The sequence below is a fragment of the Daphnia carinata genome, chromosome 8, assembly GCF_022539665.2.
Source record: "Daphnia carinata strain CSIRO-1 chromosome 8, CSIRO_AGI_Dcar_HiC_V3, whole genome shotgun sequence".
NCBI classification, from domain to species: Eukaryota; Metazoa; Arthropoda; class Branchiopoda; order Diplostraca; family Daphniidae; genus Daphnia; species Daphnia carinata.
This window is the reverse complement of record NC_081338.1, coordinates 2,115,236-2,142,936: the sequence shown is the minus strand read 5'-3', so window position 1 is coordinate 2,142,936 and position 27,701 is coordinate 2,115,236. Positions and strand designations below refer to the sequence as shown.

The 27,701-nt window shown below is 42.5% G+C and overlaps 3 protein-coding genes across 3 annotated transcripts; 2 read left to right on the top strand and 1 right to left on the bottom strand.

Moving 5' to 3' along the window:
* Positions 1-222: 222 nt before the first annotated feature.
* On the bottom strand, positions 223-3,525 carry LOC130704124 (uncharacterized). The gene is given in 4 exon segments (XM_057525601.2): positions 223-1,663; positions 1,665-1,774; positions 1,777-3,405; positions 3,489-3,525. Coding segments are annotated over 4 exon segments (3,186 nt in total). The 3' UTR covers positions 223-253.
* Positions 3,526-13,496: 9,971 nt separating this feature from the next.
* LOC132088226 (uncharacterized) lies at positions 13,497-19,609 on the top strand. The gene is made up of 2 exons (XM_059496563.1): positions 13,497-17,924; positions 17,984-19,609. The coding sequence occupies exons 1-2, from the start codon at positions 13,497-13,499 to the stop codon at positions 19,607-19,609; spliced, it is 6,054 nt and encodes a 2,017-aa protein (XP_059352546.1).
* A 3,196-nt stretch (positions 19,610-22,805) lies between these two features.
* LOC130704123 (adhesive plaque matrix protein-like) lies at positions 22,806-24,370 on the top strand. Its single transcript, XM_057525600.2, has 2 exons — positions 22,806-22,854; positions 23,145-24,370. The coding sequence occupies exons 1-2, from the start codon at positions 22,851-22,853 to the stop codon at positions 24,368-24,370; spliced, it is 1,230 nt and encodes a 409-aa protein (XP_057381583.1). The 5' UTR covers positions 22,806-22,850.
* Positions 24,371-27,701: the final 3,331 nt, after the last annotated feature.

The window sequence follows — 27,701 nt, the reverse complement described above, 5'->3', positions numbered from 1 at the left end:
GGCAACGAATCGTTTTCTCCTAACGAAGAAACAAAGGTGAGGACTTGATTAGGATCCCATGTTGCATTGTATCTCGGACGAGGCGGATTTCGATTGTAACAACCTTTGAGCAATCTTACTACTTCCGGCTGCTCGCCTATGGGCATGCCCTCCGCTGGCTTAAGAGTGCTCGACAACATCGACCTATGAAGATTAATAGAACTATACGATTTACCCGACGCATGCAAATTTGTTAAAAATTCCAAGATGTCCGCTATAACAATTGAGAAGGGATTCGAACGCCTCCCCATACACCAATACACCCAATTTCTCCATGCTGACTCATAAGCGGTTTGGGTGTTGGGCCTAATTCCGGCCATGAGTAAGTCGACCACCGTTGTCGAAAATCCTCGGTCAAGGTACTGTCTCCTGACAGCTTCCAGACGGCCAAGTGTAGCGCGCTGTTCCAGGTAAGCGGGTGACTTTCGTCCAGTGCTGATTTCAAAAGGCTCTGAGACGGCACAAGAAGACGTGGGACGTCGCACGAGAGCTCCAGCAATAACGGGAACCACGGCTGGCCTATCCAAACTGGACAAACAAAAACCACTACAGATTTTTCCCGCCTGATTTTTTCTAAGCATTTCAAAATTAGGGCGAATAGTGGGAAACAGTAAGCCAACAACCCTTTCCAATTGACTGAAAAGGCGTTTGTTGCCATTGCGCCAGGTTGCGGATGCCATGAAATAAATGATGGAAGCTGTGCGTTCCAAGGTGTTGCGAAAACGTCAACGACTGACGGCCATAGTTCCTGAATGCACTTGAAAACGCGCGGATCCAACTTCCAATCCCCGGCGTCAGGCCCGGCCCGTGACTCTTCATCCGCAACGATATTTAATTTGCCCGCTACGTGAACCGCTTCCAACGATATGCCGCGGTTCTCGCACCAAGTTGTAAGCTGGGCAGATACGCTAGTCAGGGCCTGAGATCGAGAACCCCCGCAATGATTAATATAGGCTACAGCTGTCGAATTGTTCAAGAATACCCTAATTGAGATATTCTTAGACTGAGCAGCGAACGCCTGTACCGCAAACAACGCTTCTAATAGTTCGAGCTCGTTAATGTGCTTTTTTGTATCTGCTAGCAGCCAAGATCCTCTCGTTCTGATTTCATCACAGCATGCACCCCAACCTGATAGCGACGCATCTGTGTAAATCTCGAGATCTGGTGTGTGGGGAAAGAAAATTTTATCTTGCGCTTTGTTTAGATTAAACACCCACCATTCCAGGTCCTCCCGAGCTTCCGCTGAAAGTGAACATCTAGTCTTCAAATTGAAATTGGCCGATTGGGCTCGTTTGATGTAGAACCGCTGCAATCTACGGTAATGCGCCTGAGCGTACGGAATCGCTGGGATCGCCCAGGTAAAATTGCCCATGATAGACGCAATCTTTCGCAAAGAAATTGATTCCGCCGCAAGCGCCGCCTCACACATCTCCTTAACTGCTTTTACTTTGATGTTTGGCAAGGCGAAGGACAATCGAACCGAGTCGATTACTAGCCCCAGATACTCTAGGACTTGCGTAGGGACCAACACGGATTTTTCCCAATTTATTAAAAAACCCAGATGTTTTAGCAACCGGATGGTCACGTTAAGATCCCCTAATGTGCTTTCTCCAGACACATTCAAAAATTAAGATGTCATCCAAATAGATTATCAGTCTTATGCCCTTTTTTCTTAAAAAACCCATGACAACCTTGAGAATTTTTGTAAAAATCCTTGGCGCGGAAGCCAGACCATGGCCAGACATGCAAATTGGAATAAACGCCCCTTCCACTGGAACCGCAAAAACTTTTGGTGGGTAGCAAAAACCGGCACCGTCAGGTAGGCGTCTTTTAAATCTAGTTTAACCATCCAATCCCCTTTTCGTAAAAGAAAACGAGCCGATTCTAGATTTTCCATCTTGAAGTGTTCGTACCGAATAAACTGATTTAAGGGCTTCAGATTAATGATAGGCCTAAACCCACCCGATTTTTTGGGAATCACAAATAAAGAACAAACGAACCCTTCCGACCCGTCGGTGATTTCTCTAATAGCCCGCTTTCTGACAAGATCCCTCACTTCTCTGTCACACACTGCCTCCATCTCTTTGGACATGACAACAGGGACAGGAATTGTGCGTTGGATAAGTGAAAAGCTGAAATCGAGTTTAACGCCATGCGCTAAACTATCGAGGATCCATTGATCGTCCGTTACCACTGTCCAACGATCCGCAAAAGCTATCAACCTAGCACCCACTTGCTCTTCCGCCCGGCGTTTCGAACAAATAATAGATTGCGGATTAAAAACATACCTTTGGCCTCCCCGTAACCAGGAACTAGCCCCAGTCGGTCGTCCTCTTTCCCCTCCAACTCGTTGCGGTGGCTGCTCCCTCGTCTTCCTCGGGCGCAAAACGAAAGGGTGCTTCGATGCTGATTGAGAATGGTCCATTGACCCATTTCCTCTGGACCTGAAACTTGTCTTGGTCTTTGAGGTTTTAGCCAATGTTGCGTCCTGCGATGCTTCTTTAAGCATCGACTCCAGGAACTTTCCCGTAAAAAGGAGCTCTCGAGCCTCCTTTCCGGGTGCAAACGCTTCAGCGTCAGCTGCAAGAAAGTCGAAACCGGGTTCCACTAAGGCAACCACCGATCGCCTTCTCTGCCGGGTAATGTGGTGATAGGCGCGAGACCACTGCTGTAGTGCGTCCTTTACCAAATCCTGGGCTTTTCTTTCCGATTCTCCATCACTGAGGGAAAGAATGCGGATATAAAGGTCTATGAGTGGCGGGCCAATATCCATGATCTTGAGTTGCGTCGTGACCAGCGACTCCTCCGCCGCATTGACTGCCTTTAACTTCCCTTTATCCTTTGCCCGTCTGTACATGTAGCCGTCGAGTTTGGGTGGTCTTAACGAAAATTCTTTGTCCACAAAATCAAGCGGAATCCTCTTTGAAATTGCTTTAGATTCGTCAGGTGGCACTCCTTTCGTCAACCAGCTGGAAAGAGCTTCGGTGACCTCTTGTGGCACTACCAACGGTACAGGTTCTTTACTACCATTCGACCTTAGACTACGGGGCTCTGGGGTACGCGCCTTTGATGAACCCGGCCTCGGCGAGCTGGGTACGGCTGGTGACCTGGCCGCTTGCTGCCCTGCCAAACTCTCTGGCCTTCGATTTTCTGGGCGCCATGGCCGCTTAAAGAACCCTTGCAGACGATCCTGATCTTCTTGGTCGTCTATCACTATTTCTTCCACCTCATCCTCTTCTTGCGGTGGCCCATAGTCTTCCTCTTGCTCGTCGGTTCTCTGTCTATTACCACGGTCAAAACTCTCACGACTTGGCTCGCGCTCGCTGTCCTCATCCGTATACTGCCTGTCCTCCACACGATTATATTCTGCACGAAAAATGTCACGGCGGGAATTATAATTCGCCGTATCACTCCAAAACCCTCGACCAGCCTCGCGTGTGTAAAAATACCGCACGTCAAACCCATAATTTGGTCTGACTCTGCCATAATCTTGATCGTAACGGTCGTAGATTGGGGCGAGGTAGGGACGATCGCGATAAAAACCACTCGGCGTTGGACGTGGGGGGACCTTTCCCTTTCTTGATAACGTGAATCGTAGTAACTTGGGCGATCACGAAAACGAGAGCGTTCTAAAAATTCTCTTTCCTGCTCCCTATTCGAAAAATTTACGGTACGTGGATCAAACCAATCGCTTCTACACCTATCTCCGTAATTTCCAGGTGCCGACATCCTTACTCTGTAAGAGCTAAAATAAGTCTGAAGAGAGGGGGCGTATCCAGGCATTAGGAAAGGAATAGATGTTCCTTTGTTTTTTTGTCTTTAAAGAGCTAAATAAATGGGTCTACACCCTTAGGGTCTAACGAAATGGCATTTCGCAGCACAATCACATTTTTAAATGAATGTTAGTGGCCTAAATACGTCTTCTCCTTAATCTTTTTATTAGGAGTAACTTAGGACATGTCGCGTGGGGTTCTTTGGGACGGAAAAGCCAGGGAAATGCGAGGAGCAAAAAAAACCGTCATGTATCTCAAACATAGCGGTCTGCCTTAAACAACGGGGTTTTGGTTTCTCGAAAAGATGTTTTCATTTTAAAGAAAACCAATTTATTGTTGCATAGCATGCAAAAGCTAGTAAGGGCGAATCTCTACATATGTTTTTTAGAATGTACGTTTAAATTTTATGATATGATAGCTACCCAGTCCCACTTAACCCAAGCCCCATTCCCAAGTTAACCCCGACAAAGAAATTGGCTTACTATCGGAAGGTATCGAAGCAAAATAAAAAAAAATTGTGTCGCGCCAGTACCTTCTGGTAGCAGCCCAAGTCTCGGATAACTTCGTGCTGAACTTAAAAACTGTAATTTTTCATTTTGTGGCGTGTTTTTTTGCATAAAATCGGTTATTCACTTTATCCCTTTTATAAGAAAACCAATAATAACTTGGTCAAGCAACGTCCGTCGTAGTGACGAGATGCGAATCTTTTTGTATGACACCGTTTTTGAGGTAAAAGTTCGTTTAAAACACACGGAGCATTGTACACTACTGTAATGAGTAACTTACCCCACTGTAGGAGCATATAGATACCTTTCTTTTTTTTTGGAGGGGGGGAGGGGGCGTCAAACATCAATAACGTTTATATGAGAATAAAGATAGAGGTTTCTAAAAAATTTAATAGGGTGCCAAAAATTTAGCTGTTTTTTTGGGACCATTGATCGGTTAAAAAGATTTGAAAACATGAAAATGGGGGCTGAAACAAAAAAAAAAAGTTCAAACCCTTACTACTCATTCCTACGCCTCCGAAATGAAAATAAATCTTACTCTGATATTAAAACGTCAGCCAACATTCTGTAGAGTTGCCTTGATTGATTCTTCATTCTACCACAGATTAGTGATGACGACTGTTCTTGTGGCCGGCCCGATTGAACGAGAAAATTGCCACCTTTTATGTTCGTGATTTGACTTCGTCTTTTAAATTTTGTCATCGCGAGATACAAGGACAATAATATTCGAGAAAAGCATAGTGGATTTTTGTTATTTTAGTAACTTTGAGACATTCACAACAGTGTTTTCATACATCGTCAACGCCTTTATTTCTTAATCAAAGCTGTGATCGATTCATCTACAATCTTAGCAAGTAGCCGGTTTCCACGGTGTAAGAAATAATGTCAATTTCTTTAACTTGTGTAAATTTGTTTGATTAAAATTACCTTCAATTGAACTTCTATGCATAGTCTCTCGTTTGAGAAACGAGTTACGAGAGTGAATACCGATATGCACGACCTTGTGGGTAGGTATGAACATTGATGCCATAGAATGTCAATGTAACAGCTCCCTTATTACGCGAACCCTGTTGGTCTAAGTGGACGTCAGTAGTACTAGAGGTGAGCATTGCTTTAGACAAACATGAGAGCTGGACCGATGGATTCCCTGCCTGGTTGTTTTTTCCTTCCGTTAGGGCACTACCAATAGTGCTCGGTAGCGGAAATGATTGGGAAGTCAGAGGTATGAGCGAATAAACTCTTAAAAGAGCCAGCTCCTGAACTTATTGCATTGAGGACGATCAACCATAACGTCACCCGTGAAACATGTGTTTGGGAAGGTATAAACGTCCAAACTCAAAACAGGCACACAATGCCGCTTTTGACAAAAGTTTTGTTGTTATCTGCCCGTGAACAGTAAGGGGTTCACAAACCGTTCCTGCCGTTAAAAAATTGTCAAGCAATAGAAAACATCTATCTAGACATCTGTAACTGGTTACACCCGCTTACGAAAATGGATAACAGAAAACTAGTGGAATTGCACATCATGCGAAAATCTACTACAGTCAGTATGTAGACTGTACGTTTAGGATGAAAACAATGATCCAATTGTAGATGTGAGCGTTTTTGTCTTTAATACTTGTGGGCTATGGAGGGTGCTTCGTAGATGGAATGGTGGATGCGACAGTCTTAAAGGCAGGAGCCTTGTAGGCGGGTATGGAGTTGACAGGAGCTTTGCAGGATTACGAAACAATGCAAGAGGAGACGGCGAAATGATAGCAGGATAAGTAAGAGCGTATATAAGCTGGGCTGGTGGTGTAGTGGTGGAAAATAAAAAAATAAAAAAGTAAACAGGAATGTTATAGACAAATGCAGTTGTACAATGGGTATCTTGTAGGTAGGAGGAGCTGTAGGCTGGTCAAGTTGAAGCGAATCGCACCAAGACGGAGGCGCTGTAGACAGGAGCGGTGTAGGTTGCTGTGGAATAAACAAGAGTAGGGTATGAAGCTGCTTCGAAATACTTTGCTTGAACAACGTACTAACCAACAACAACATATCCCTAGTTGCTTGCCTTATCAGCAACGGTTTTCGTCGGAAGATAGCAGCGATAAAAACTAGTGCTTCTCTAGCCATCACTGCTTTCGCAGTGTACGGACGGATGAGTGGCAGCGTATTAAGTTTGGGCGGCGTATTAGATTATTACCAATGGAATTGCTAGAAACGGTAAAAGATGAAACGTTAAAAGGAATTTGTTTAATAGATCTATGGTAAAAATAGAGCGTTGTCATACTGCATATTCTTCTGTTTCATAAGCTGGCGTCAAGTAAGCTGCCATCTTGTAGAATGGGACTGAATAGAAGGGAGTCAGATAAACTGTTGCATCGTGACAGCGTCAAGGGCAGAAGCAATCTTAGTAATTTATAGATGCCAAGTTTACATTAACGTTGAGTATTTGTTAAGAGGACTGAGAGATAATTGAATAACTGATGTATTATTTAACCGCCACTTAGCCACCTTTATACTATGTGATGGCCTACATAATGTCCTCTGTACGGCGTTTTGTTTCGATTTACCTAATACTTATGATTAGAGTTTTAACCAACTTGCCATTATTCTGTGCAGCAATCACCAATCCCATAAGGGAATGGTAAATTTTTAAAATCAGTTTGAGTAAAGAAAAGAAAATTCGTCAACTTTTCCAGCCACAGGACTCGCGGAGTGGGTGCAATAAAATATGATAAACGCACATGCGCATAGTGCTCAACCATATCGGGAAAACTGAAGGTTTGCCTTTCTCCATTCTGGTGTAGCGACTGACTTGGTTTGGTAATCAAGACAATTTTTGGTTACCAAAATAAAAAAAAAGAGCTTCAATGTTGCACGTACGTATATCGGCATTCCCTCCCCCTGTCTCATTTGCAACTAGCCCAAGTTACCAGGTGAAGTACCTAGATTGTTTAGCTTTGTACTTGATTCATTTATTCTTACCTATTTTCCTAACCTTCTCGTATCAACTACTTTTACTTTAATCACATTTCTAAAACAAAGCAACACCTCCCACGTATTGCAGCCTAATAGTCACCACTCTCCATTTTGGTTTTTTGAATTTGGTATAAAAGGTAAGAATGCTGTTTCTGAAAGTATCAGTCTACAAACTGCTTCTGCGAACTCACATCACTTTAATATGAAGGTACAAAATAATGCTAATAGTAGCTTACTAAATAAATAATAATAAATAATACAAATATAAGCACCATTTTGTACATATTGACAGATACTGCGGGCTCGCTTCAGTAAACATTATTGATGTCCGTCGTTTTCTTATGGAGCCTAAAAAAGTTTTGAAATTAAATTTGTATCCTTTTTTTCGATTCTAGTTCATCATCCTGGTTGTTCTCTTTGCCGTTGCTGCTGCCGATTCCTACAAGGCGGTGGAATATGCCCCCAAGTACGAAGCACCTAAATACGTAGCTCCTAAGAACGAATCACCCAAATATGAATCGCCTAAATACGAAACACCAAAGTACGAGGCCCCTAAGTACGAATCCCCCAAGTATGAAACTCCTAAATACAAAGAATCAATTTATTTTTTTTAAACAAAAAAAGCAAACCGCTTTTTTTTTTTTTTTTTTTGGCTTTCTCTACATTTGTGTTGTTGTTGTTGTCCGGCAGGCATACGTAAGTCTACTTTTGTTTTAGACTTAGTAATTTCTATTATTTCAGCCCTTTCACTCAGAGGACGCCGTAAAATAACTTATTTCTTCTTTCTAACAGGCCCCTCAGCCCTACAGCTTTGGGTACGACGTCCAGGATAAGGAATCCTATACTGATTTTGATCACTCCGAGAAAGCTGATGGTAAAGTGACCACAGGATCTTACCGCGTTGCTCTCCCAGATGGTCGCACACAAATCGTCACTTACAAGGCTGACAGTTATGGTTACACCGCGTCACCTCTCCCCTCTCGGACGGGCTTAAAGTTGAAAAATTTGAAACAAGGGAGAAATTTGTCCAAAAATTATAACAAATAATACTACTTAAAAAAAAATACCTTATTCTTTAAAAAAATTGTGGGATCCTCGGAATAATTTATAAAAACCTTGTTGAAAGTGTTTGGCTTTGTCAGTTAATTTGTGATTCTCTAAAAAACAAGTGAGTCTTCTCGAAGCTTTGCGATTCTCGCTACACAATTTTTCTTTCTCCTTCCTTGTGATCTGATTTTTTTTTGTGTTTTTAAAATAAAAAAATAATAATATTATTTAAAAAAATAAATAAGTAATAACCACTTTTCCGGGTGCACAGTTCATCCCCAAAAATCACAAAATTTATGGGATTTAAAATGGTGTCAATGAATCTTAAAACGATAATGACCTTTCTTAAACAGTAGAAAATAATTTAAATAACATTCGGGAGTAATGCATTTAATGTAAACAAACAACCATTGTTGCTTACTTATCACTGAAAACACCGTTCTTCTTCAAAACTCATTGAGAAACACCTGTTTTTACCAATATTTCCACATTTTTCTATATCCATATATTCGCTATCAAACCCAAATTTTCAATTCAATCATAATTTTTTTCCGGGTATTTATTTTATGAACTTTATTCGATTTTCGGCGGTTTGTAAACGATAGTTATAAAGATAATGTTTAAAAATAAAAAAAGACAATTTTCTATAAAGGAAGACAGCTCAGCTTATTGAATAGACCGAGATTAGACCACGGAACTGAATTCAATTTGTTTTAAAGGTAATGTTACAATTCTATTGGAACATCATTTACATTACACTTGTCTTGTGTATAATGCTTTAAAGAGAAATTAATGTTTACGGTTTTATCGTGCCCCGCACAGAATAAACATACAATTTTCATTCAGGAACAATACACCCCTTCAAAGTCTGTCACATCAACAAAAGCGCCAAACTAAAAGGCGGGGTAAGAATATTGGCTGCAGGGTTGGAAGCGATACTTTGAAAAAGTATCGGTATCGCGTGTTGCAACTGTTGCCCTCTATTATCTATTTCAAGTGCTGCCATCTTGTGTTTGACCTTATTACCTTGTCTGTTTTCTGTATTACTGTCTTTCCACCCCTAGAGGTCAGGTCGAACCTTAGTGTACCTCTGGCCTCTGTTTTATTCAAACGGGGAGTCGGGATTTGGCCCGATGTCCGATAGGACGTTAAGAGGGGGCTATGCTGTTGCTGGCCGCCCTCGCGCAAGTACTTAAGAAGGAGCCTTGCATGACTGCTGGCTTCCCTTCGCGATTGTGTTGTAAATAGTATATATTGTGTGTATTTTGTATGTCCTGTGTTGTAATTTCTGTGTAATTGTGTGCATAAATGAAGCAAACTGTAACACGCGGTACCGATACTTCCATTTTCGAAAAATTTATCGCGATACCGATACCGATACTTTTACTTTCTCAACGCCATCTATGAGTGAAATTTATTACAATTTTTTTTGTCGATAGATGGCGTTAATCAACATTTCTGCTACGTAGTTTTATTAGGACTTACGCTTTTTTTATCAGTTGACCAACAAAATATTAATACAATAATATTTTGCATTTGTTTTATTGTTTCTTTTTATTGTAAATCATTTTTTACTTTTAAAAACAACATTTTCTCAAAATTTGCGTCAGAATGACGATTCCTCGTTGGACGAAAAATATTTCCGCCAACGCTGAAAAGCCTTTCGACTGAGGCCGACGAAGGCAGTGTTGCGTTGTATTTAATAAACATCGATTTTATTGAAGAGTAAAAAATATATATCCTGGAAAAGATATATATCCTGTCAACAAATATTCGTTCCACATCATTCATTATCACATCATTCCATATCATTCCACATTCCAAATGTAGGAAATTTCTAATTGACACTTGTTTGTAGAAGAAAAAATTCTGAACTGACAGTAACAATGTAAGGACACTGAATCGGCTGCAGCAGAAGACGCACTGTGAGGACTGGAAGATTCTAATTTTTAAGTTATAGTAGAACAATCTGTTGGCAGAAATAGTAGTCACATTTTTGGCTCCTAGATAGCGCCACATATTAAAAGTATCGGGATCGCAAGTCAAAATTTATGATCCGATATCGGTAACGATACTTTTAAAAAAGAAATCTCGCGGTACCGGTACCGGTAGTATCACGATACTGCGATGCTATCGCGATACTTTTTGATATCGCGATAGTCCAACCCTGATTGGCTGTTACGTCCCTACCTGACAGGTACGCGTGTCGTAACCGCAGAGTAAATGAGTCGAAACAGGGTGGCTTTGGACGCATATCAAATAAGAGGACAAATGTGATATAATTCAGTGTAGTAAGCCACTTGGACACAGCAACAGTAGCACTACAATTTCCATCGCTTGTAATTCATATCGCATTTTCCAGCTTTGCAATTACGGGTAATTTAGTGTTGTATTTGTTTACTTAATCGTGGGAATTAAACCTGATCTCTAATGAACCTTCTCGATCTCTTGTCTGGAGTATAATAAGTATATTTCTCGTATCAGCATACCTGCCAAATAGCATTCCTTCAAAAGGCATTGTTTTAAACTGTATTTTAAAGTGAAAGGTATCTAATTGGATTGCTAAACTTGTCGCTTCTAGCAGGAATAAAGCATGCGTTCATAATCAGGCTACAGCTTTGAACAGACATCCCTCACTCAAGCAGTTGTTATATGTAGCCTACAGCTAAACAGTTCACCTATGGGTTACAGTAACATTCGTTCTCAAACTATGAACCTATTACAGGGGGCATTTGGTAATCACAGAAATGCATCCGAATTATTTGCCCTTTAACAGTTACATGCCATAGGTGTATCTTGGCCTTAATAAAAATCTCTTTTAAAAGGAGCCTAATTATTGAGTTGAGGGGAAGATAGAAATCGATTTTTCTATTCAGGACCATAACATGTATTGCTATGTGGTTTTCCTTTGCCATATATTTAAGTCATTTCGTTAGTCTACGGGTAGCGTCAATAAGATAAATGACTATTTTCAAGATCTGGCATAGTCCAAGAGAATTTTCCTACAAAAAGCTCGTGGTTTATCTTGATCAAAAAGACAAAGTTGAAACAAGGTACACATATTTATTCCTCTTTTGCTTTTCCTGTAACGCATTCTCCGGCGATCCTAACTCCTTCCTAACGCCTTCCTCCGACCATATCCTTCTCCAACGCATTCTCGAAATCCTTGGAAGCTCAATTGCCACGAGCTCGGTAACTAAAAATTCTTACAAAAAAAAACAGGAAAATTAAAAATATGTTAGTGAAGGCTTCATGGAATATTATAGCTTAGCAATGGTGACCTCTACGGAACCCGAATAGCAACGAATTCACTAAAGGCAATAAAATATAACGGTACTGGCATGGTGAAATTGGTCATCCAAAAAGCTAACATTACTGAGTTGTTCCTCCATTCATTCGGTTTACATCAGGTATAATTTGATAAGCACCATTCAATAGCAGGGAAAAACTCAGTATTGTAGAAAGGAGAAATGAACGCAAAATCAACAAAAGATTTTAATTTTCAAATTACTTTCGAAGTCCCAAATACTGGACTTGGTCGTGCCGGCGACCTCTTCGGAATTTACTCTAGAGTAATGAGGTTTACCTTGGAAACATACGTTCATGATTGGTATTCTTATCTATTCGCCATGATTTAGGTTTCCAATTTATTAAATAGCATAGTTGTGTGTATTTGGAAATGGCAAGTAACAAATACAGTTGATTGGCCTCTGTGAATGTTCCCGTAAAGGTATTCTGAATTTCAAATGAAATGCGATGCCTCACTTGAGCCAAATTATGAGCCGGCATTTCGACTATTACTCTATCTCCATTTTCTCCCCTCACCCAACATCAATGAAAAACAACACAATTATTATAAGGAGTTCAAGAAATGCATTTTCAACTACGGCCAAAACGTAAAAAAAAATATCCCCTGCTCTCAGTTTGTTGCTATCAGAAGGAAAAGATATAATTAGCTTCGATCGATGCTGTCATCTTGTATTCGACGATGCAGACTTTGTACTCAAAGAACACTCTGGAGCAGCGAAGAATCTGTTTAATTTTTATCAAGAGTCCGTTCAGCGGGAAACAGAAGGAAAGAACTTGTCCCACGACCTGTAAGCATGACAGGGAATTCATATTACCTATACTGGTGCTAAACTTCTCCGTTGTAGATTGTGGCTTGTGCTAGTGTAAAGCATTCTTTTAGCAATTGAAAGAATGACTTTACGTTATTTAAGACAAATTTTAATTTAGAAAATTGAACTCGGGAAGGCGTTACCACAATGCCGAATATATTTTATTCTAATAGGCCAAAGATAATAAAAGAATTACACGGATATAGAGCATAAATGGGAAACAGAAATACAAAATGGAGTCATGCGAATTCAGTCTTACCGTCACCGCCGTGGCGAAGATGGAATAAAGATGTCAAACGTTGGAAGAGAAAAGATAAGGGAAACAGGGTCTTGTCGGTCGCATGAAAAGCACTCACAATAATTGTTCCGAATCCTACAGCCCCAAATAGTTAGAAGAGGCTTTATCTAAAACGGTATTGTGCCATAGGCGAAAACGGAGGCAGGGGAACGTAGACGACGCAACGAGGAGGGAAGATCACCCTTTCGCAAAACGTTTAGAGACAAGAATTTGCCTGTTACAGTCGCGTCACTCGTTTTCCCGTAAAATATTGTAACTTGTAAAATATCAGTATTGAGCTAACGTGCCCGTAAATAAAATACAGAGTGCGAAATTTACTTGCAATCTTAAAGTCAGTACGTATCGTTAACATTTTGGTGCATCGACCGGGAATCGTGAATCCCAACGAACTGATCCGTAAATTGTAGTCGTCTTATCGCTCTGTATCGTCCACATCGTTTACGCTACAGCACGAAAACTCATGCTGACGTTGTCTCCTATCAAGAGGATCTACAATCAAGCGTTACCTTTAGAACAAAACTTAATTAGACGATTTACGCCACATGTGCTCGCCCCTAAAGCACATTGAATCGTCTACGCACGAAGTATTGTCCTAATAACTTGATTGTCGAAACCTTAGCTTGTACCCGTCTCGTCGACAAGCTCATGCCTTTAAATAACGTCTAAAGTGCATACTCGCAAATCAGTCCCACGTGGCAGATCACGTAACACGTTGCGTAAACTGATCCCATACGTCATCCGTTGTCATTCAAGCATGGCCAACGAAGCTTTTCCCCTCGATGTTATTCAAGAAGAAGAACCGGAGGAAGATTTGGAAGAATGGCAAAGGACAAACGACCCCGCTCAGCTAAAACAGCACCGTACGCAGGCCAAGAGAATCCACACGATGGCACTCAATCAAGCTCTCCTTGCCGTCCGAATGCAGGAAGATGTTGGAACAATCGAGATTGAGCGAACAAGCCTGGTTCGTGCATACGACATCGTTGAAAGAATTCACCGTCGCTACGTGGAAGTCTGCAAGTTCGACGGCGAAGATCTAGACAGAGAAACCAGCTGGGGAATTGATATTTCCATCAAACACTCGAGGGCGTTAACCGACATGGCCAACTACATCGACTCTCTTCAGGCCCGCGCAAGATCAGTTGCTGGTTCCAGCCGTAGTAGTGTTTCCAACCGTTCATCAACCTCATCGACACGACGTAAACTTCAGGAGGCCGAGCGGTTAGAAAAGGAAACGCAACTAAGGATTCAACAGGAAAAAGCCGAAGCCTTACAACAAGCCGAAGAGGAAGAACGTAGAAAGCAGTTCGAACTTGGCAAGATGCAGCTCGAAATCGCCAGAAAGGCAGAGGAAAGGCGGGTTGAAGCAGCACGTAAGGAACGACAACTGAAAATGGAGTTAGAGAAGCAACGTTACACTAGCTCCTTGTTACGTAAACAACTCGCAGACGAATTAGCGGAAACCGAAGAGACGGATGAAATCGAAACGTCCGGGTTTGATAAAACAGATGTCTGGAAAACTTCTAACGTCCCATTTCATGCACCCGCTACGCCTGTTCCAGAATTCTGCATGCCGTACAGACCAGCAACGACAACGCAACCATGCTCTCAACACGGGCCGGCTGCGTCCCAACAGCCGTTTACGTTTGACCAGCCATCTTCGTCGTTTCCTAACTTGAACGTCAACGCCTCAAGCTACGCACCCACAAACATATTCGATCGGGTAGCTCAGCAAATCAACTCCAGCGCACGTCCGCCGTCACATCCAACAATCGCGATGTCGGCGCCTCCCGTACACAACCGATTTACGCAACAAACGTTTCCGTCCCAGAGACCAGTTCCTGATTCGCAACCAACGGTGTACTCCCCTGATGCCTGGATATTCACCGTGAATCGTCATGACGCACCTCCGACATTTCGTTCATCATCGAGACCGCCGAAAGCTGAACCACCGAAGTTTGACGGCAACCCGATAAACTGGCCTATGTTTATCCAGTCATTCAAGGTTCAGATCCACGACACATGTTTCAGCGATGCCGAACGTCAACATCATCTACGTGCATGCCTGACGACCGAAATTCAGAAGAACCTCGGTGAAGTTCTACTCAACCCTGGATTATACTCCTTTGCATTGAAAGAGCTGCATCGGAAGTTCGGAAATCCAAGAATCGTATCAACCGCCTGCTCTTCATTGCTTCTAAAGCTACCTTCGTTTAAAGATAGCGACTACGAATCTTTAAAGCAGTTTTCGTCCACACTCCGTTCAGTCGTCGCAACTTTGCAACTGGGTGGATATGGATTGGAGCTACACAGCAGCACCACTTTGGCTCAATTGGTTGGAAAATTGCCGCCCAACCTACGCAGTAAATGGGCCGAAGTGAGCTATCGAATTCAAGATAGATTGCCTACGATACTCGACCTGGACACGTGGCTCGATGACGTTACGATGGCGGAGTATTTCGTCCGTGTTGGCGTCGACCCCACATTCCAGCAAGGCAGTCATCCGAAGACTCGAGAAAACGTCCACAAATCGTCTAACGAAAAACCGAAGAAGTCGACCACGCCCCCTATGGTCTTCTCCACAACCGTAAACATCGCATCCTGCCCATATTGTGACGGTGCTCATCGCCTTTACCTCTGTGAGAAGTTTAAGGCGTTAAATCCCACGGAGCGATCGGAGGTAGTCAAAGAAAAAAGATGCTGTTACCGGTGTCTCGACGACCGCCATCTAAGTTCCGAGTGTAAAAGGGAAAAGGAATGTGGAACAGAAGATTGTAAACGTCTTCACCACCCTCTTCTCCACGGAGCACCGAGGATGTATCCGAAAACGCCACAATCGAGCCTGACGTCACACTCTTCTCGAAAGGGCCCATTTAACGGCGCGGTCTCCTACGGCTACGAAAACGAAACGACCCTGCTGCCTATCGTCCCTATGGTAATCGAAGCTAATGGTCGAACCTGGACCGGGTACGGATTGTTGGATCCCGGTAGCCAAATCTCAATGATAACCAACGCGCTTGCAAACGAATTGGGACTTCAAGGCGAGAAGGGAATTTCGATAATCGGAACGTACCACGGCCGCGACCCAACTGCACACACGACAAAGGTGTCCTTCAGAATCTCGTCGTTGGACAAAAGCAGTTCTTTCGAAATCCCGAACTGTTACTCCGTTCCTGTCTTAAAAATCAAGAACGAAAACGTCGATCTAAAGAAGCTTGTCAAGGATTGGCCTCATCTAGCTGGATTGAAGGTTCCCGCCCAAAATTCCGTGGACGTGAACGTGTTGATCGGCTCGTGTGATATGGCTCCGCAAGAAGTCCTTGAAATCAAAAGAGATCCGTTGAACGAGCGAGCTCCGCGAGGTCTCCGAACAGCCTTTGGATGGTGTATAACCGGTCCGATTTCTCCGGCCGCCGTTGCACAACTTCAGTGCAACTCGCTCTCATTAGCGCCCCCACCCGATCAAGATCTTGTGAATGCGATCGATCGCTTTCTACTCACCGAGACCTACGAAGCCCGAGCAGGTGTCAAGGTGCCGGTCAGCGACGATGAATTACGTGCAAACAAGATCCTAAACGAAACGACAAGATTCGTAGGCGATCGTTACGAGTCGGGACTCCTCTGGAAAAACGAAGAGCCGAACCTCCCCGACAACAGCCAGTCTACACTAGCTCGCTTCCTAAAGCTAGAACGAAGACTCATCGCCGACGAAAATCTTGGTAGAAGATACTCCGCTGCAATCAACGAATACATCAGCCTTGGTCACGCCCGAAAACTTTCAGCCGAGGAGGTCGATTACCGTCCAGCTGGCCGTACCTGGTTTCTACCTCACCACCCTGTGATAAATCCGAAGAAACCTGACAAATGCCGCCCAGTTTTTGATGCCTCCGCGTACTACAAGGGAATGTCGCTGAACTTTGCCCTGCTGAAAGGACCTGACCTGCTAACCAACTTAATTGGTGTGTTGCTACGTTTCCGGCAACATCCGATGGCATTGAGCGCGGATATCGTAAAGATGTTCCACCAAGTAAGAGTGCGGCCACAAGACGGGCCGGCACTTCGCTTCTTCTATCGCGACCCGGGTATACAGGAACCGCCCTCCGTTTACCAAATGAATGTGCAACCCTTCGGCGCAGTTTGCTCCCCGACAATTTGTGCTCACGTTCTACGTCAAGCAGCCGAAGACGGTGGGATTGATGCAGCCGACGCTACGAAACAAGTAATCGACCATTTCTACGTGGACAACTGGCTGACGTCATTCCCAACTGCCGAAGAAGCTATTCAGCAAGCGAAAAGGGTGACAAACGTTCTACGTCGTGGAGGATTCGAGCTCGCCCAGTGGGGCTCATCATGCCCGAAGGTTCTGCTGTCGTTGCCTGGCAACCCAGTTTCGTCTATCGACTTAGCGCTACACGGAATGCCCATAGAACGGACGTTGGGCCTCTCACTCGACTACGGTAGCGACTCGTTCGTAGTGAGCGCAAGCATTAAACTGGATGGAGAGACGAAACGTGAAATACTACGAGAAACGTCAAGCGTCTACGACCCATTTGGTTTTCTCTCACCGGTGTTGCTACAAGCTAAACTCATTCTGCAAGCTGTATGCAGAAAATCGGTTGGCTGGGACGATCAACTAGACCAGACGACCATCGATGAGTGGCAAAATTGGGCCATCTCCTTCTCGAAGCTAAACCCGCTTTCCGTCCCACGATGTTTTTACCCAGAGCTACCAAAAGCACGAGGTGTGGGACTGCATCTGTTTGCTGACGCCTCCGAATCAGCGTTTGGTGCCATTGCCTATCTCCGTTTGGACATCCCCGACGGCGTTAAAGTGTCATTCGTTATGGCCAAGGCAAGAGTAGCACCTATCAAATACGTTTCGATACCCAGACTTGAGCTGTGTGCAGCATTACTCGCCGCCCGCCTAGCATCAGTGATCAAGTCAGAACTTCGACTAAAAATCGACCAAACCACATTTTGGTCAGATTCGACAACGGTTTTGAGATGGATCAACTCCCCACACTATCGGTTTCATATTTACGTCGGAAACCGAATAGGCGAAATATTGGAGCTGTCCGAAAGTAGTCAATGGCGTTACGTCCCTACGGCTCAAAACCCAGCAGATGACGTCAGCCGCGGCGTCACGTCATCTGAATTTTCCATCGAACATCGTTCTTCACCGGTCCGTCTTTCCTCTACCAATCACCTCAAAATTGGCCGGCCTTCCCCGATGTAAAACAGGGAACTAACGAAGTAGAGGATCCTGAAGTTCGCTGTACGAGATGGGTTGGTGTGATTCTACACGTAAACGATTCCATCGACCAGCTCACCACGTACACCTCCCGCTATCCGTTTTTAGTCGGCGTTGTCGGCTACGTCAAACGTTTCATCAGTAACGCTCGTAAAGAAAAAACTCATCGCGAATTCGGCAAATTATCGGAAACCGAGGTCAAGAATGCGGAAGCAGAATTGTTTAGGCGCGCTCAGATGTCTGCCTTTCCAGAAGATTATAGCAATTTAAAAGAGGGAAAGCAGCTCGATCCTGGTTCAAGCCTAATCACGTTAACGCCATTCATCGACCATCAAAGAGTTTTACGAGTCGGAGGACGTATTGAAAATGCTCCAGCTCCACCTGAAGCTCGCCATCCGATCATACTTCCAGCTGATGAGAAAATCACAAAGTTGCTAATTTATAGTCTCCACCTCGAGTTCGCACACTCCACTACAGAGAGAACCTTTCACGAGTTACGAAAGGTTTACTGGGTTCAACGTGGACGAAAAACGGTGAGAAGAATTATCAGCAAGTGCTTCAAATGCAAGCAACACTACGCAAAAGCACTCTGCCCGATGATGGCCGCCCTTCCCGGTTACCGTCTGAAGCCTTTCTACCCCGCCTTTACACACACCGGAGTAGATTTCTTTGGCCCGTACAACGTAAAGATATTCAGACGGAAAGTAAAACGCTGGGCCTGTTTGTTTACTTGCATGTCATCAAGAGCCGTGCACTTGGAAATGGCATACTCTCTTGACACTTCGTCATTCATCAACTGCATCAGTCGCTTTGAAGATCGCCGTACGACTTCGCAACATTATCACAGCGATAATGGCACGAACTTTGTTGGAGCTGTGCGTGAATTCTCCGAGTGTCTTCGTCGGATGGAACAACTAGCCATAAGAGATGGACGAAAACGAAGAACAGTGACCTGGAGTTTCAACCCACCTACCGCGCCACATTTTGGTGGAACTTGGGAACGTCTAGTTCAGTCGTCAAAACGTGCCTTAAGATTCGTACTTAACGAACAAACCCTGACTGACGATACCTTAGTCACCACGTTAATTCAAGTGGAGAAACTTCTCAACGGCCGCCCGTTAACGTATGTAAGCGTAAACCCGGCGGATCCCGAACCCATCACGCCAAACCATCTTCTCCTTGGACACGAAAATCCGTACGTACCCTTCGACATGTTCGACGAAAACGACATGACGACCAAAAGGCAGTACCGCGTCGCTCAGTACCTCACGGATTGTTTCTGGAGACGTTGGATGAGGGAATATCTGCCCAGCCTTACGGAAAGACGGAAATGGCTATACGGACAAAAGAACCTCAACGTTGGCGACATCGTGATCGTTATCGAGCCAGACACACCCCGTGGAGAATGGCCCATCGCTCGTGTCGTCAAGGTGTTCTCTGGACCAGATGGCGTGGTCCGCTCCGCGATCGTTCACCTACGTTCGGCCACCAAAACCTCCGAACTTCATCGCCCAGCTGTGAAACTCTGCTTGTTGGAGTCTTGGGATACGGATGGTGCGTCCGCTTACGAACGCAGGGCCGGCTATGTTCCGAATCCTACAGCCCCAAATAGTTAGAAGAGGCTTTATCTAAAACGGTATTGTGCCATAGGCGAAAACGGAGGCAGGGGAACGTAGACGACGCAACGAGGAGGGAAGATCACCCTTTCGCAAAACGTTTAGAGACAAGAATTTGCCTGTTACAGTCGCGTCACTCGTTTTCCCGTAAAATATTGTAACTTGTAAAATATCAGTATTGAGCTAACGTGCCCGTAAATAAAATACAGAGTGCGAAATTTACCTGCAATCTTAAAGTCAGTACGTATCGTTAACAATAATTATTGAATAAGAACGAATTAAACTCACTATATTTGAAGAATTAAACAGCACTGATAGCACTAAAGATGAAATCTAGAACTGGAACTGGAACTAGAACAAGAGAGAACTGAAGAGAATTGAAGAGAACTGAAGAACTGTAGAACTAACTTTTGGGAACAAAAAGGTCATCCTTTTATACGTTTTACATGTTTGAGGGAAACATAGCATTTCCGACAGATGAGCTCCGGATATAAGTTATTGAATATCTCACGCAGCAACATTTCCTATTCATGGAAATGTATGGCGCGATGTTCTACGCATGAAGCTCATCCAATCAGAAATAAGCAGGTTGTAAAGTATAATATAAAAATAGAATTCAAGGAAATGTCAATGACACTTGAATTACTATATTTATAATGTATACTTTAAATATAATGCATAACAAACATAATATATAATTTTAATATAAAGAAAACAAACAATGAAGATAAAATATAATTAAAAGTTGTATTTTGGTGACTTCGTTACACTAGCCATTGGACAAAAGGAATGGAAGAAATTTCTTCAAAAGTTTTAAAAAATGTTCCGGTTTTCATATCCTCTTGTATGGAGGCTGCCATTTATGGTGGGATGAAGCTTGATGTTCGTCTTGGAACTTCTGACGAAATGCACTGCCATTTGTTGGAGTTTATGCAAAAAAAGTGCTTAAGCAGAACCATTATATTCTGCCGCGGATCGGCTAAAGTCTTTAAAGTTGAATGAATGCTGTCAACGGTAACTTATCAAAGATTAAATTATTTATGCGCAATTCATTCTTACTTGCTTGGCTTCAGATTGGTGTGGCGCCTCTGTTAGCCCACAATCAATCTATTGTGTCAAATTTAGATTTTATAACGCAAAGGTGGAACCATGCCCGAGACGGCTCTGCCATTCTTATCTGCACGGACGATGTCCTAGAGAGACTCAACATAAAAAATGCACAAACGCTCATCCATTATTTTATACCTCACCATTCCAAATACGATTTTAGCTATCGGCTTTCATTCGCAATGGACAACTTCCACTCGAAAGCTACGGAGGCTGGTAGACCCGAAACCCACCTACTCATCACCAAAGAATTTAACAACTCTCTTCTCACAATCGTACGTTTCATGCAACGTTTTGGACTGGCAGTTTCTGATGAACTAGCTACAGAAGCCATACTGTCTTTCTGCGGCAAAGAAGTTCGTAAAAAAAGTCTACCACTATGTGAAAATGTGAAGGTAGTAAATGCAAATTCGTGTCAACCGCTTACTAATTCGCATATTGAATCTCATATTTTTTTTTTTCTTGTCTTTTCTAGGCGTTTGGATTCTGTAGAAATATGAAGCTATGTGGACTTCGACATGTTATTCTGGAAAGCCTTGACCAACCAGTTGTTCCAAGAAATGGTATTGTTCGCATTCGCATTACAGCCGTGCGTACTGCGTGGATAGTGTTTTTCGTGGATTACGGAGATTACACAACGGTTCCGATACACGTTTTGAAAACACTGGCAGCTAAATTCATCAGTCGTCTACCATTTCAAGCCATCGCTTGTTCATTGTATGGCGTGGGCCCGAAAAATGGCAGTGGCGGATGGACCGAAGAAGATGTCGATTTTTTCTCATCCCCCACCACTGGACCTGATGGGTTCATGCACGTGTGGCATGTCCAAACGAAGTTTAAAGAAACAGAGAAAAGAGAATAGAGAACGAGTAGAGAAATCACTAAACTTAATCGAAATTGGCGACAAATTTTGATTATGCTGTGTGATTTTGTATTCTTCAAGCTTATCGGAAATTACGGTAACATAATGTTAAATTTAATCAGAGCATACGGGTTCCGCGATTCTATAGCAACCAGCGGCGATCCCTATCGGGAATTTCCCAAACGCAGTGAGAGCCACTAGTATATATCATGTGTCATTCTAATTTTATATCATATCATAATTAATAATCGGAACGAGTGACACGGATTTAAAAAAATAGTCTGTTGTTAGGCAACGCACGAAGCCACGCCTTAAAAAGACAATTCGCAGCCTTTTATCTCATAGTTTTGCCCGGACACGCCGTTTAACATGAAGAAAAAAAAACTGTCGATAACTGGAGTCGGCCGCCTAGATTGCCCCGCACTCCTCCATCGTTCATCCGATAATAACGAAAGCTTGAAGTTACAGTAAATATGTTGTGCGTGAACGAGACTTTCGTCTGAAATAGGCAATATTGAATGGTTACTGTAATTTCTTTAGTAGCCGGCATCGAATTTAAAAATGGAGTGCTAAGAGGAGACACTAGGAAGGCAGCAAAGGGAGAAGAAAATGCTGTATGATGTTCCATGCATTCTTCTTAAATAAGAAAATTTCCTGTAAAAAAAAAAAAAAAAAGAAGAAAAATGAAGATAACAGAAAATTTAGGAAAAAAAAAGAAATACAATCTGAAGACTTTTTTTGATTCCACATTTCTAATTGAAACATGACACATATCATGTTGCTGTGGTTTCACCGAGCGTCCGGTCAGGGATGAACGGACATCGAACGCTAGGTTGCATACCCATTGTATGCGGGGTTCGATACACCCATACGGAGTCGTACCTTTACTCACTCACGTCGTCCGTTTTTTTACTAAATAAAGCTTGAATATTTCAAACGTTGTGCACTACGAAGGTTTTTTTTTAACCATCATAACTTTTTGAATGAAACTATAAGACTAGAAAATGCGCGGCTTTTTACCCTAATTGCCAACGGCCAAAAGGGAAGAGAATGTTTTAAGGTACGCGAACACGTCATAAAGGTTGGGTAAGAATAATATTGCCCTTGCAATTATCAATGCCATAGGCTAGTGACGTGCATTAGGGAGACACAAATACATATAAAACAACGACAAAGCGAAGCTCGAATCAGTCAAGTGGACCTATCGATCAGCAACCGTAGTACAGAAAGTCGTGTTATCCAGCCGTTCATTATCAAATCAACTTTCACATTATGGGTAAGTATTTTGGATAAAGCCCAGTTTTTTCGAAAAAAAACTTTCAAAGTCATTTTCGTCATAAGCATTTTAGAACCGTATTTTCAAACTTGATTTTATAAATGATAATTAAATTCTATAGCAGTAACTGATCTTAGTTTTTTCCATGTTCGCTGGATTTATGTTTTGTAAATGTAGGGAAAACAAGGCTAGTCCACTAACTCGTGTATTTTACTGAAACGAACTGCATCATTTTGATGATGCTCTTTGTTCGAATTTATTGTTAAACTGCATTCTTTTTTCATTTACAGCTAACTATGCCACAATGCTGCTGTTGGCCGTTTCATTGATGGCTGGACAGGCCATGAGTGGGCCGATGGGCTCGTCTTCATCCGAGTACTACACCACTCCGGCATCCTACTACACCACCAAGTCCCCTGAGTACTACACAACGAAGGCGGAGTATTACACGACATCGTATAGTGCCCCTAGCTACTACACCGAGGGCCCCAAGTACTACACGACCAAGGCGCCCGAATACTACACCACGGCATCCTACTACACCACTACGTATGCTGCTCCGACGTACTACACTACTACGTATGCTGCTCCGACGTATGCTGCTCTGACGTACTACACCACTACGTATGCAGCCCCCACCTACTACACTACAAAGGCGCCCGAGTATTACTCCACTACATATGCGGCTCCTATGCACTATTCGGAGGCACCGAGGTACTACTCCCCACCGAGCTATTACACGGAGGCGCCGGTGTATTACACAACAACCTACGCCACTCCAAGCTACTACACCGAAGCTCCCACCTACTATACCACAAAGGCCTCGGAGTATTACATCACAACGTACGCTTCTCCGTCTTACTACACTGAGGCCTCGAAATATTACTCTGCTCCGAGCTACGTAACAACTGTGCCGTACTACACCACGACGGAGGCGCCCAAGTACTACGTAGCTCCAACATACTACACTACAGCTGCCCCGTGTTACTATGCTGAGCCGACATACTGCGCAGAAGCCCCGAAGCCCTACGCTGCCCCAAGTTACTACACTACGGCTGCTCCTTCGTACTATGTGGAACCTAGCTACTACACCACAAAGGCTACTGAATACTACACTACCACGTACGCTGCTCCAGCTTACTACACTACCACGTACGCTGCTCCAGCATACTACACTACCACGTACGCTACTCCAGCTTACTACACTGAGGCTCCGCAATACTACGCTACAAAGGCCGCCGCGTACTACACCACACCGTATGCTGCACCAAGCTATTACACTGAAGTTCCAACATACTACACAACAACTTATGCTACTCCCAGCTACTACACCGAGGCAATGAAGCACTACGCAGCTCCAAGCTACTATCAGACTGAAGCCCCACACTACTACACAACAAAATCGCTAGAGTACTACTCTACCAGTTACGCCGCTCCCAGGTACTACACCGAGGCTCCAGCTTATTACACAACAACGCACGCCACTTCCTACACTGAGCCATCGAAGTATTATTAATCGTGAAAAATTGTGCTATCCGTCAAGCTCGACGACGGAAGAATTAGATCTTGTTTTATTATTTGCTGTCGTCGTTCCGAAATGAGTATTTCCCTGCCATGTATTTACGCATTAATTAGTCGTTCCATACCAATGGTTTATACATGGAATCTCAAATACAGCTATAATGCCGTTACCAAATCCATTTGTTTTTATTCTTTATCACATAAAGCGGAGGAAGCGACTTAAATGTGTGTTCGTACAATATCGTAATTTCTTAGCACGATTATGCATTAGTGCATATTTGCAAGAACTATACCATGTGTATTTATAAATTTACCATGAATTTATACTGTATATTCAGTTGCGTAGCACAAAGTCGCATTGATTTACTGCGGTAGCTCATTGGCATTGTTTAATTGTTGTGGTTAAAATCCATTTACCCTTCACGTTTTATGATTGAATAGCATAGTATAGCGAATTTTTTTTTTCAATTTGCATTTCTATCGCTAATGGCTATTTCCTTGTTTCAACCTGAAATTTCTATTTTACGGAAATGCTCAAATATTCTTCAGAGATAAATGTTTCGGTTTGTTAGTTCTGATTTTAGTTATTGGGAAAATAGCCAAAATGGTTGCACTAAGCACTTGACTAACATACTAGTAACCTCCAGACCTGCCAGGATGGACTGAATCGTATAGTACAGCTATTGATTCGATCCATCTTGACATCAGCTGAGAGCTCTTACATCTCTATTCAGTTTTGCGTTGGAATGGGGGGCCAATCCATACCAATGCTTGACGTTTCGAGTTGTAATTGCTTACAGACTCTTGGTTACTAGTTATTCCCATCATTGGGAGGGTGCCATACCCAGTCATTTCAAGTGCCGCTACATTAACATGTTCACGCAACTATTATATACAGTGAATTACGACCCCAAACCATGTTGATAAGGCAATTGTGTATTTTTCGTCTTAAACTAACTCTCATTTAAATCCGGCGAAACTTTTGTACATGAAAATGGTGATAAATAACATCCAAGGTAATTATAAAACAAAAAACTTAATTAAATGTTTCAAATTTTAATTATTATGTAGCACTCACGAATTAGGGTGTGGCATCACGCACCGTGAATGAAATGCAAGAATACTTCATATCACCTTGCGGCTGATATTGGCACTAATGCGTTCATGCATTGGCTGGGTGTGATTCCACTTGTGAGGGAAAATTAAATTGGGGGCCATCTAGGATCGTCATTACTTATTTTTGGCATTCATATACACGTTTAAGTAGTGTTGTATCCAGCTCATTACGTCTAGTGGGCCATAATACTTCAACGATCCCGCTTTCTAAATTTCCGCTTTTGACAGCAATGAGCTATGCCACATTCTCAGGACTTATCATAGTTGATATTGGTTTTTCATAATTACAATCCATTCAGTTGTCACCATGAATATTTCACAAAGGATTTTTTGAACGTTAGTTTACCTTTTGAGTTATGCGTTTAAGATTGAGCCCTTTATGTGATCCACTTCTGCTTTTTGTTTTTCTGTTGCATGACATGAGTTTTGAATATGCATCTGGATGGATGAAACGTGAATCTTTCAAATGATTTATGTCTGAGGATGAATATAGAACGTTTTTTCTTATAACGTCCCACTACGAAAAAGAAAAGACTACATATTCACTAGTCGTTACACAAATTATATCTTTTGTGATTTCCTGGTTTCTTCGTCCTAAGCCAAATCATAGGAATGAATCAGTGAGAGAACACATCTTGCAACATGGGTTTACGGAAAGAAGCGCTCAACTTGTTTTAAAGATAACGTTACGATTCTGTTGGAACAACATTTACATTTATCTTGTGTATAATGCTTTAAAGGGAAACTAATGTTTACGTTTTGATTGTATTCCGCACAGAATAAGCATACAGTCTTAATTCACGAAAAATACGCCCCTCCACCGCGTGTCATATCAACAAATGCGCCACGCTGAAAGGTTGGGGTAAGAATATTGGCTGTTACATCACTACCTGACAGGTGCGCGTGTTGTAATCGCAGGGTTAATGAGTCGAAACAGGGTGGCTTTGTACGCATATAAAATAAGAGGACAAACGTGATTCAATTCTGTGCAGCAAGCCACTTGGACGCAGCAACAGCAGTACTACAATTTCCATCGGTTGTAATTCACATCGTATTTTCCAGCTTTGCAATTATGGATAATTTAATGTTGTATTTTTTCTATTTAATCGTTGGAATGAAAATTGATCTCTGATTGAACCTTCGTTGATTTCTTGTCTGGAGTATAATAAGCTATATTTTTACTACCAGCATACCTGTCAAATAGCGTTGTTCAAAAGGCATTTTTTAAAACTGTAATTTTAAAGTGAAACGTATCTAATTGCATTGCTAAACTTTTCGCTTTCATCTCTCACTCAAGCAGTTGTTATATATAGCTTACGGCTAGACAGTTCACCTATGGGTTACAGTAACATTCGCCCTCCAACTATGAACCTGTTACAGAGGGCATTTGGTACTGACAAAAATGCAGCCGAATTATTCGCCCTTTAACATTTACACGCCATAGATATATTTCGGCCTTAATAATCTTTTTTAAAAGTAGCATAATTATTGAGCTGAGGGGAAAAATATAAATTGATTTTTACATTCAGCTCCATACCGTGTATTACTACGTAATTTTTCTTTGCTATATATTTAAATCATTTGGTTAGCCTACGCGTAGCGTTAATATGATAAATGTTGATTTTCAAGCGCCGGTATAGCCTAAGAAAACTTTCTGGTAAAAAGCTCGTGGCTTATCTTGATCAAAACGGCAAAGTTTGAGCAAGGTAAACATATTTATTCCTCTTTTTTTTTCCTGCAACGCATTGTTCGTAAATCTCATGCAAAAATGGAGGCAACGGAACACCACAGATTGCATTTTAATTTGGAACTACATAGTTCAGAAACAAACTGCGTAAAAACAGTGCGCAAGGAGCTGCACTTTATAACTACAATAAAGTATTGCGATATGTGGGCTTCCTTCAACGAGTCTATTCGTATCAAAACAGAAATCCCTGGAAGCTCAATTGCAACGGAAAAAATCTTACAAAAAATAACAGGAAATTTAAAAATATGTTCGTGAATGCTTTATGGAATATTACAGCTTAGCAATGATGACGTCTACAGAACCCAAATAGCAACGAATTCACTTAAAGGAATGAACATATAACGGGACTGGCATGGTGAATTGGTCATCCAAAAAGCTACCATTACTCAGTCGTTACTTCATTCATTCGGTTTTGATCAGGTATAATTTGATAAGCACTGTTCAATCGCAGGGGAGTAGCGGA